The sequence below is a fragment of the Musca autumnalis genome, unplaced genomic scaffold, assembly GCF_047663935.1.
Source record: "Musca autumnalis isolate F117 unplaced genomic scaffold, ASM4766393v1 scaffold_3, whole genome shotgun sequence".
NCBI lineage: Eukaryota > Metazoa > Arthropoda > Insecta > Diptera > Muscidae > Musca > Musca autumnalis.
The window spans coordinates 225,289,837-225,301,874 of NW_027411866.1; the positions used below are offsets into that span (position 1 = coordinate 225,289,837).

A 12,038-nucleotide genomic window follows, 5' to 3' on the forward strand; every position below is an offset into this window, starting at 1 on the left:
AAAGACGACCTTATAGTCGTCTATAAAGACGACCTTAAAGTCGTCTATAAAGACGACCTTAAAGTCGTCTATAAAGACGACCTTAAAGTCGTCTATAAAGACGACCTTAAAGTCGTCTATAAAGACGACCTTAAAGTCGTCTATAAAGACGACCTTAAAGTCGTCTATAAAGACGACCTCAAAGTCGTCTATGAGACAACCTCAAAGTCGTGTATAAAGACGACCTTAAAGTCGTCTATAAAGACGACCTTATAGTCGTCTATAAAGACGAACTTATAGTCGTCTATAAAGACGAACTTAAAGTCGTCTATAAAGACGACCTTAAAGTCGTCTATAAAGACGACCTTAAAGTCGTCTATAAAGACGACCTTAAAGTCGTCTATAAAGACGACCTTAAAGTCGTCTATAAAGACGACCTTAAAGTAGTCTATAAAGACGACGACGAAGACGACATTATGTTCGCCGACATTACAGTCGCCGCATAAGGGCGACTTTGAAGTCCCCGTATTAAGACGACTTTAAGGTCGATCGACATAAATACGACCTTAACGTCGTATATAAAGACAACCTTAAAGTCGTCTATAAAGACAAACTTAAAGTCGTCTATAAAGACGACCTTAAAGTCGTCTATAAAGACGACCCCAAAGTCGTCTTTAAGATCGTCTATTAAGACGACCTTAAAGTCGTCTATAAAGACGACCCCAAAGTCGTCTTTAAGATCGTCTATTAAGACGACCTTAAAGTCGTCTATAAAGACGATCTTAAAGTCGTCTATAAAGACGATCTTAAAGTCGTCTATAAAGACGATCTTAAAGTCGTCTATAAAGACGATCTTAAAGTCGTCTATAAAGACGATCTTAAAGTCGTCTATAAAGACGACACCAAAGTCGTCTATAAAGACGACACCAAAGTCGTCTATAAAGACGACCCCAAAGTCGTCTATTATAACGACCTTAAAGTCGTCTATTATAACGACCTTAAAGTCGTCTATTATAACGACCTTAAAGTCGTCTATAAAGACGACCTTAAAATCGTCTATAAAGACGACCTTAAAGTCGTCTATAAAGACGACCTTAAAGTCGTCTATAAAGACGACCTTAAAGTCGTCTATAAAGACGACCTTAAAGTCGTCTATAAAGACGACCTTAAAGTCGTCTATAAAGACGACCTTAAAGTCGTCTATAAAGACGACCTTAAAGTCGTCTATAAAGACGACACCAAAGTCGTCCATAAAGACGACACCAAAGTCGTCTATAAAGACGACACCAAAGTCGTCCATAAAGACGACACCAAAGTCGTCTATAAAGACGACACCAAAGTCGTCTATAAAGACGACTTAAAAGTCGGCTATAAAGACGATCTTAAAGTCGTCTATAAAGACGACTTAAAAGTCGGCTATAAAGACGATCTTAAAGTCGTCTATAAAGACGACTTAAAAGTCGGCTATAAAGACGATCTTAAAGTCGTCTATAAAGACGATCTTAAAATCGTCTATAAAGACGACACCAAAGTCGTCTATAAAGACGACCCCAAAGTCGTCTATTATAACGACCTTAAAGTCGTCTATTATAACGACCTTAAAGTCGTCTATAAAGACGACCTTAAAGTCGTCTATAAACACGTCGAAGTCGTCTATAATGTCGCCTATAAAGACGACCTCAAAGTCGTCTATAAAGACGACCTCAAAGTCGTCTATTATAACGACCTTAAAGTCGTCTATAAACACGTCGAAGTCGTCTATAATGTCGTCTATAAAGACGACCTCAAAGTCGTCTATAAAGACGAACTCAAAGTCGTCTATAAAGACGACCTCAAAGTCGTCTATAAAGACGACCTCAAAGTCGTCTATAAAGACGACCTTAAAGTCGTCTATAAGGACGACCTTAAAGTCGTCTATAAGGACGACCTTAAAGTCATCTATATAGACGACCTTAAAGTCGTCTATATAGGAACGACTTTAAGGTTGTCTATTAAGACGACTTTAAGGTCGTCTATTAAGACGACTTTAAGGTCGTCTATTAAGACGACTTTAAGGTTGTCTATTAAGACGACTTTAAGGTCGTCTATTAAGACATCTTTAAGGGCGTCTATTAAGACGACTTTAAGGTCGTCTATTAAGACGACTTTAAGGTCATCTATTAAGACGAATTTAAGGTCGTCTATTAAGACGAATTTAAGGTCGTCTATTAAGACGACTTTAAGGTCATCTATTAAGACCATTTTAAGGGCATCTTTTAAGACGACTTTAAGTCCTCGACTTTATAAACGACTAAAAAAGATCCTTCCGGGCTAAGATTTTGAAATAACGTTTGGTGTTTTGTTGTTTTTCAATTCCGTGATAAAATTTTGTTTTTGTTAGTGCACTTTATGAATAGCTTTGTAATTCATTCCAAATCGAGTTAGTTCACACACACATTTTTTTTGTGATTTTGAAATTATCTACGATTCTTGTTTGCAGATGGATGTATTATTCATCAAAATCCCCTACTTACCCTCTTCCCTTAAGGCCTGTATGGTTTGTTGGCAAGATTCCAATTGATCGGATAAACGTGCAGCAGCATTTAAACCCTGGGTGGCATCAGCCAGCTGTTGCTGTAACTGTTGGATTTCCAATTGTAATTGGGATTCTTTGTCCATGTGATGTTGCAACTCTTTGCGTATGCGTAAGGTGGCCGATTTGATGTCATTCTCTTTGTCTGGCGGGAAATAAAACGAAATATTTTTAAATATTTATTTTAATAGGACATTCAAAATTGTTATTTACCATTTTGAAACTGTTCCAAAGCACATTGCAAATTAGTCAAGGCAGCTTGATTTTTCGATTCACGATCCTCAGCCAATGAAAGTTTGTGTAGCAATTCATCTCTTTGTTGTATGACCAAGGTATATTGGGCCTGTAACGTTTCCGCATGTTGATTGGCACGAATACTAGAACAAAGAGGAAAACAAATGAAGAAAAATTAGTTATGAAAAAATTTTAATTTCTGAGAATAGCTATTAAAATATTTAAAGCATATAGTGAATACCGTTTCTCGGTGTGAATATTATACCGCTAGTAAATTTGTTTTTTTTTTTTGTTGAAGCGAGTGACAACGATAAGGAGGAATATTTGTTTTAATGCATAAAAAAATGTTAATAACAATTTTTGGTTTGGTTTCGTTGTTTTTTTTTAAGGTACACATCGTTTTGCACAAAATGGCCGCCAACATGGCGTCAGTCAATAATTCACCAGCATATTGCTTTTCTGTTTTTGCCTTGGTTGAATGCCTTCATACCTTCACCTATCAGCCAGCCAGGCTGTGTTTTTTTTAAACGTTTTTGCCCGCGATCGCTCGCTGTTTCTGTCTGTTGTTACTATTTGTTATAATTAGATGATAATAATAATTTTTTGTGCAAACTTTACACAGGTGTTGTTGAGCGTTTGGTTGTTTAGGTTATATTGTCGTCAACTCTTTCTAGCCATTATTGTGCCATAAAAACCAAACCAAATGAAAGTATTAGTCGTCTCTTTGTTCTGCTTAATTAACGTTTTTTTGTATTGTGCAGCTTTTTTTCTTTTTGCTTTTTTTTATTTGTCTTTGCTATTCTGATAAAAAAAAATGTTGTTGATAATTTCGGGAACAAAGATACAGGCATGCTATAGTCGGAATTTTGGGAACAAAATGTTGTTGAAATGATGTGGCCATATTTTTTGAAGAAGACAATGGAAAAGTTGTTTTTAGTGTGGAAAATCTTGACATAAGATCTGCCGAAGGCCGGCTATTTAAAAAAAAATTACAATTTAAAGAAAAAATATTTTAGCTGAGCGGCTCAACTCAACTTGCTCCAAGATCTTTTTCGTAGCTGACAAAAGAAGTTTGAAAGTTCCCAACGGACATTTTAGACGACATTTCAGGGCCCATATCTGAGTTATTGACGTTTTTAGGTAACATTTTGAGGCCCATAACTGTGTATTGACGTTTTTAGGTGACATTTCGAGGCCCATATCTGAGGTATTGATTCCCCTGGCAAAAAAATACAATGTTGTAGTGATGATCACAATGACTATCGACTTTTAAAATTTCAACAATATACGAAAAGAGACCTTAAACTGGATTGAAGGGCAAAAGTATTGAACTTTTGCGGCGGAGGTAACTGAAGGGAGAGACCGACATAATCAATCCACCATGGAACTAGATTTAATTTTCGAAATCATTTCATAAATAGTGCCAATTAGCCATATTAATTAGTTGCCGTAGGATTTTCGTAGCTTTTGGACCATTAGGTCAGCAAGTATGGACTTGCTCATAAAATGAATAATATCGTTGTAATTATAATCACATGGAGTAAATTTGATGAAAATTTCAAAACTATTCTCGAACAGCCTATAAACTGCACTTAAGCAAAAATGTTGATTTTTTTTGGGAATCACTGGAAGGAGTTTTCCGATATAGTCGATTTTCGAACTTGATTTAAGTTTAAGTGAAAAATTGCGATGTGTAAAGTTTGGACTAATGACAGACACTCTGTTAACTGCCGAACAGCCGTTTTAATTGGACACCGTGGGACTTTTTAGAGCTTTTGGGCTGATTATGTCAGAAGCATGGACTTACACCCGATATACTTAATATTTTTGTAAACAGGACCACAAGAACTACCTTCGATGGAAATCTGATTACAATCGAAAAGACCTAAAACCATCTTCTAACTTGATTTAAGTTTGAGTGAAATATTGCGATGTGCAAAGGTTGGACCAATATCAGTCACTCCTTTCGATAGTTACCGTACCAATCAACCGTAGGACTTTTTTCATTATGTCAGGAAGCATGGACTTGTCCACGAGATAAAAATGATATATTTTTGATTAGAGTCACAAGAACTACATTCCATGAAAATTTCAAAACAACCCTTGCACAGCCCTTATGGGAACATTTTAAACTTTTCTAAGGATGGTACCCGAAAGCGCTGCCCGACGCCATGGAACTTGATATATGTTTGGAAGAAATTTTACAAATTAAAAAGTTTTGACCATTTCAAATTGATATTTTTGAACAGGCTTTAAACTGCACTTAAATTAAAATTTCGAACTTTGTACTTGAGGAAGGTATCCGTAGGTATTGTCTGATGTAGACTTTCATGGAACTTAAAGACTTTCTACGATTCTCAAAGTTTAGGCCACAATTGGATACTAAATACGCAACTTACTGTGCTCATCAGTAATTTTAGTTGGTGCCGGCTAGGGGTTTTTGAAGCTTTTGAGCCATTAGTTTAAGAAGAAAGGACTTGCCCCCGAAAAAAACTGTACCGTCGTAATAGGGATCGCAAGGACAACCTGTTGCAAAAAATTCCACAATAACCTGAGACTGGTCATTAAACTGCACTTTTGTGAAAATTTTTGAAACCCAAAGGGAGTGAGTGGACTATGTCTCCCAGACATAGACAATATAATAGGGTATATGTCCGCAAGAAATTACGATGTGTAAAGTTTGGGGACCAAATCGGTTATCCTCTTCGATCTAAATTGGAGCTAAAATGACACCAAATTGTCTGAAAGGGATTTCGTCCGTACATAATTGTGGCCCAAGACCATTATTTCGATGAGGCACCCATTACTTTTGGTTGTCCAAAAAGGACCCCTTTCTGTCTATAAAGTCTCCCTTCTGGTGGTCTATAAAGACTGGTGTATAAAAACTCCCTTCTGGTCTATAAAAATCGGTTTTAGTCCCCTTCTTGACTTCTATAAATACTCTGTTTTGGTCGCCCATAAAGACTCCGTTCAGGTCGTCTATTAAGACTCCCTTCTGGTCGTCTATAAAAACTTACTTCTGGTCGTCTATAAAGACACCTCTGGACAAATTTAAAATTTTGCGAGTAAAATGTGCCACAAATTCGTCTAAAGACTCCATCCCCTGGCTACGTCGGTGGTCGGCTATAAAAACTCCCTTCTGGGCGTCTAAAAAATTCCCTTCTGGTCTCTGATAAAGGCTTCCTTTTGGTCGTCTATAAAGACTTACTTACTTTTCTTCGATCTAAATTTGGAGCTAAAATGACTCCAAATTGTCTGAAACGGATTTCGTCCGAACATAATTGTGGCCCAAGACCATTATTCCGATGAGGCAACCATTACTTTTGGTTGTCCATAAAGATCCCCTTCTGTCTGCCTGTCTGTCTATAAAGTCTCCCTTCTGGTGGTCTATAAAGACTCCCTTCTGATCGGGTATAAAAACACCCTTCTGGTCTACAAAAACTCGGTTTTAGTCTTCTATAAAGACCCCCTTCTTGCCGTCTATAAATACTCTGTTCTGGTCGCCCATAAAGACTCCGTTCAGGTCGTCTATAAAGACTTCCCTCTGGTCGTCTATAAAGACTCCCTTCTGGTCGTCTATAAAGTCTGCTTTTTGGTGGCCAATAAAGACTCGTGTATAAAACTCCCTTCTTATCTACAAAAAGTCGGTTTCAGTCTTCTATAAAGACCCCCTTCTTGCCGTCTATAAGTACTCTGTTCTGATCGCCCATAAAGACTCCGTTCAGGTCGTCTATAAAGACTCGCTTCTGGTCGTCTATAAAGACTCCCTTCTGGTCGTCTATAAAGACTCCCCTCTGGTCGTCTATAAAGACTCCCTTCTGGTCGTCTATAAAGACTCACTTTTGGTCGCCTATAAAGTCCCCTTCTGCTTTGAAATTTTTCAGTTTACATTCTTGCAACTTTAAGGTCGTCTATTAAGACGACTTTAAGGTCGTCTATTAAGACGACTTTAAGGTCGTCTATTAAGACGACTTTAAGGTCGTCTATTAAGACGACTTTAAGGTCGTCTATTAAGACGACTTTAAGGTCGTCTATTAAGACGACTTTAAGGTCGTCTATTAAGACGACTTTAAGGTCGTCTATTAAGACGACTTTAAGGTCGTCTATTAAGACGACTTTAAGGTCGTCTATTAAGACGACTTTAAGGTCGTCTATTAAGACGACTTTAAGGTCGTCTATTAAGACGACTTTAAGGTCGTCTATTAAGACGACTTTAAGGTCGTCTATTAAGACGACTTTAAGGTCGTCTATTAAGACGACTTTAAGGTCGTCTATTAAGACGACTTTAAGGTCGTCTATTAAGACGACTTTAAGGTCGTCTATTAAGACGACTTTAAGGTCGTCTATTAAGACGACTTTAAGGTCGTCTATTAAGACGACTTTAAGGTCGTCTATTAAGACGACTTTAAGGTCGTCTATTAAGACGACTTTAAGGTCGTCTATTAAGACGACTTTAAGGTCGTCTATTAAGACGACTTTAAGGTCGTCTATTAAGACGACTTTAAGGTCGTCTATTAAGACGACTTTAAGGTCGTCTATTAAGACGACTTTAAGGTCGTCTATTAAGACGACTTTAAGGTCGTCTATTAAGACGACTTTAAGGTCGTCTATTAAGACGACTTTAAGGTCGTCTATTAAGACGACTTTAAGGTCGTCTATTAAGACGACTTTAAGGTCGTCTATTAAGACGACTTTAAGGTCGTCTATTAAGACGACTTTAAGGTCGTCTATTAAGACGACTTTAAGGTCGTCTATTAAGACGACTTTAAGGTCGTCTATTAAGACGACTTTAAGGTCGTCTATTAAGACGACTTTAAGGTCGTCTATTAAGACGACTTTAAGGTCGTCTATTAAGACGACTTTAAGGTCGTCTATTAAGACGACTTTAAGGTCGTCTATTAAGACGACTTTAAGGTCGTCTATTAAGACGACTTTAAGGTCGTCTATTAAGACGACTTTAAGGTCGTCTATTAAGACGACTTTAAGGTCGTCTATTAAGACGACTTTAAGGTCGTCTATTAAGACGACTTTAAGGTCGTCTATTAAGACGACTTTAAGGTCGTCTATTAAGACGACTTTAAGGTCGTCTATTAAGACGACTTTAAGGTCGTCTATTAAGACGACTTTAAGGTCGTCTATTAAGACGACTTTAAGGTCGTCTATTAAGACGACTTTAAGGTCGTCTATTAAGACGACTTTAAGGTCGTCTATTAAGACGACTTTAAGGTCGTCTGTTAAGACGACTTTAAGGTCGTCTATTAAGACGACTTTAAGGTCATCTATTAAGACGACTTTAAGGTCGTCTATTAAGACGACTTTAAGGTCATCTATTAAGACGACTTTAAGGTCGTCTATTAAGACGACTTTAAGGTCGTCTATTAAGACGACTTTAAGGTCGTCTATTAAGACGACTTTAAGGTCGTCTATTAAGACGACTTTAAGGTCGTCTATTAAGACGACTTTAAGGTCGTCTATTAAGAGTTAACATGGCTTGATAACATCACGGAATGGACTGGTATTCGAGATGTCACAAATCTATTAAGCATAACGAGAGACAGAGAGGGATTTGCAGATTTGATAAATAATGTATGAAAACAAATAATGTATATATGATAATTGTAATTAAATTGTATTGGTCGCTTATATTCGGAAAACGAATGTGCAAATAAAGAAGAAGAAGAAGAAGGTCGTCTATTAAGACGGCTTTAAGGTCGTCCATTAAGACGGCTTTAAGGTCGTATGTTAAGACGACTTTAAGGTCGTCTATTAAGACAACTTTAAGGTTGTCTATTAAGTCGTCAGTTTACATTCTTGCAACCTCTAAAAACCCTAAAAAAATCAAAAAAATTCTTCCCACTCACCTTGCCGATGTATAGGCGTTGCTGGATTTTGACACCTCAATTTCCAATTCCTGCATTCGTGCCTTGGTTTCATCCAACTCGCGTTGCATTTCAACCGATTCTTGGGTATGCATATCTTCAATTTCCAGCAAATGAGCCCTTAGACGTTCAACATCTTTGCGTAGCGTGGCATTTTGTTCCATAACATCTGCTTTCTCTTCTTGGACGAGCTTTTGATTTGTTTGTTCTGTCAAAAGATTGGTTGTTAGAATATCCGATTTCTCCTTGAGGAAATTTATTTGGTCTTGGAATTTTTCTTGTTGCTTCTTAAGTTCTGCAATTGTTGCTTCCAATTCAGGGCATTTATCACAGGCTTTTGGAGTCTCAGCAGCAGGGGTAGTTTCCGCTTCGGCTTGTTGTTGCACCAAAGGTGTTAACCTTTGAATTTCCATATAATATTGCATATTTTCGGCATGTTTTTGCTGCAAAGCTTTTATTAATTCCTGCTTTTCAAATTGCAACGTTTCCAGGGATTTTTGTAAATCTGCCGTGGCCAAAAGTTTGGCTTCTAGTTCGGCTATTTTGGATATGTGTTCGGGGGACTTTTCCCTTTCTTCTGCTTTGGATTTTTCGTGCTCTTCGAGATCTTTGATTAAGGCTTCTTGTTTTTCTTTGAGACCCTTAAGCTCTTCCTGTAGTTCTTGTGTGGCTTGCTGCTTTTCCATAAGCTTTTCTTCAAGTAAAGCTTTTTCATTGGTCAAAGTTTCGGCTCCCTGCACATATGTTTGTAGAACTTTAATCTCTTGCTGCAAGCTTTCGCAAACAATATTTTTAGCCATCAGTTCTTGTTGGTATTTTTGAGCCTCCGCCTGAGTGTTCTTAAATTGTTGCTGCAGTTCATTATGTGTGGCCATTTGGATGTCCAGTTTCTTTTGCATTGCCATTTCTTGTGAGCGTAGCTGCTTTTCAGCCTCTTCCTTGGCCTGGATGTTTTCTTGCAGGCTTTCCTTTTGTTTTTGCATGGCATTTACCAGGTCGGCATGATCTTTGGCCAATGTGGAAAGTTGTTGTTCCAAACTTGCACATTTCTCTTGGAACTCCTGGAGCTTTTTACTTTCATCTTCTGTTTCATGGGCCTTGGAATCATATTCATTGAATTTCAGCAACAAGTTGCATTTCTCCAATTCCAAAGTCTCCACCTGGAGATTTAGATCTTTTTCCCTGGTGGTTAAGGCCTCATATTGCTGTTGAGACTCCCGTAGCTTTTCATTGAGAGTTTGATTTTCTTTTTCCAACTCCTCGATTTTCTCATTCAACTCCATATATTCCTGTTCGAGGGTACGATTGAGTTTCGTGCACTCATCCAATTGAGTCTCTAGCTGCATAACATTTTCTTCGTTGTTTTCGTGAATAGTTTCGAGTTTGTTTCGCTTATAATTTTCCAATTCGTTGAGGAGTATCTCATTGTTTTTCATAAGTTCATCACACTGCAGTATGTATTGGGAGATATCAGCCTCGAGGGTTTTCTTCTCATGATCCCACATTAATTTGCTATCCTGCAAATCCATGACCTCAGCGGACATGTGATTTAGATCGCGTTGTAGGGAATCGATTTTGCTAAGCTTTTCCTTTAGATTCTTGTAGAACTGGTCATATTCCTCGTGATTTAAGTTTTGTAAATCTGTTGAAGAGGAGGAGAAAGCTTTCAGTAAGTTTTTAAGCTTTTCCATTGAAAAGCTTTCGTCATCACCACCACCATCACCATCCGTTTCTTCATCATCCAAGTCAGTAATGCACTGCAGCTTTTTGCCGGAAGTTTCTCTTTGCCTTAACTCAGATTTCAATTGTGCATTCTCTTCATTAAGCTCCTTGAGCTTTTGCTCCAGTTCGGCACTATTGTTGAGGGTCTCAGTTTCTGCCTCGGCATTTAATTTCAATTGTTGATTTTCATAGGTCAGATTTTGTATTTTCTGTTCCATGGCTTGGATTCTCTCCACTGCCCCCTTGGAGCTTTGTAGTTCCAATTGCAACGACTCCTTTTCCTGCTCGGCCAGGCGTAAACGTTTCTCCAATTCCAGAGAGCTGTTCATGTATTCTCTCATCTCCTTTATTTCTGCGGCAAATTTAAGTTTCTCCTCATTTAAAGCTTTCAGTTGTTCTTGGGCAATAATTGCCTCTGAAGCTTTTTCCTTGAGGTCATTAATTTTGAATTGCTGATCTTCTAGATCTATCAAGGCCATGCGTAACTTTTCATTGAGCTCATCATTTTCTTGTTGCATAGATTTGAGATTATCCTTCAAGACCTTGAGCGACAATTCCTTTTCCATTTCACGATCTTGCAGCTTCAATGAGAGACTACCATTTTCCAAAGTTAATTCGGAGACACGATTCTCCAAAGCCACCACACGATCTTTTAACTCTTCCTTGGAGGGTGGTGTGCCAGAGGCAGATGAGTTGGCATCCTTTTCACTGACCACAATAAATTCATCTTCACTTTGTTTGCCATTTGAGCTGCTATTCGAAGATTCGGAAGTCTTTTTGGCCTTTGTGACCTTTAGCTGCTCAATTTCTTGATTAAGTAATTCCAATTTTTGTTGCAATTCTTCTTTATCCGCCTGGGCCTCCTCGGAGACCTCTTTGATGCGTTGTATCAACTCCTGATTGTCCAAAGTTTTCTTTTCCAACAGACTTTGCAGATCTGACATTTCTTCAAACACCCTCTTGATTTCCAAAGAGCTTTCGTCGAGTTTCTGCCTTAAAGCTTCCTTTTCTTTGGCAATTGTTAGCTTTTCAGATTCCGCCTGCTCTTGTAACTTCCGCAATTTGGCCATTTCCAGCTCGGTTTGTATAAACTTATCCTCGTGTTTTTGCTTTAAAGCTTCGTGGTCTTTTGTCACCCTTTGCAGTTTTTCATGCAACTCTGTTTTGAGTTCCAAAACATTTTGCATTTCCAAATTGTGTTGAGTATCCAATTCTTCCAGAGAATTATTTAGCTGCTTATTTTCCTCCTCCAACTGTTGGATGCGTTTTTGCAATTCCCCACCGCCGCTACCCAAGCGATGCACTTTCGTTTTCCCCGCTGACTTGGATGTGCCGCCCAACGGCACCTCTTCCAAGGTAATGTTGACAATTTCATTGCCATTTCCCGAAGAGGTTTCCGAGTCTGTTGTTTTGACATTATCTGGTTCCCAGCACCAACTATCCTCCAATGCAGATCCACCTGCTGCTCCTGCTGCATTATCGCTGGGCTGAAATGAAATGAAAAAACAAAAAATAAAAATTAATTTTTCTAACTTTTGTTTTTTTCCTAAACATGTTTGTTCATAAATTTAAGATTTATGGGTTTTCTCTGAATTTCCATTTCCACCAAACCAAACAAAACGAGACGAGACGAGACGTTTAGAAGTCATAAA

The 12,038-nt window shown here is 38.1% G+C and overlaps 1 protein-coding gene across 2 annotated transcripts in view; it reads right to left on the reverse strand.

Moving 5' to 3' along the window:
• Positions 1–12,038, reverse strand: part of Gmap (Golgi microtubule-associated protein) — a 167,277-nt gene that overhangs the window by 11,089 nt on the left and 144,150 nt on the right. For both annotated transcript variants that reach the window (XM_073976993.1, XM_073976994.1), the window contains 3 exons: positions 8,647–11,873; positions 2,765–2,928; positions 2,493–2,696 (listed from right to left, as the gene is read on the reverse strand). In XM_073976993.1, the coding sequence (XP_073833094.1) occupies positions 2,493–2,696; positions 2,765–2,928; positions 8,647–11,873 (3,595 nt within the window). The remainder of the gene's footprint in view (positions 1–2,492; positions 2,697–2,764; positions 2,929–8,646; positions 11,874–12,038) is intronic.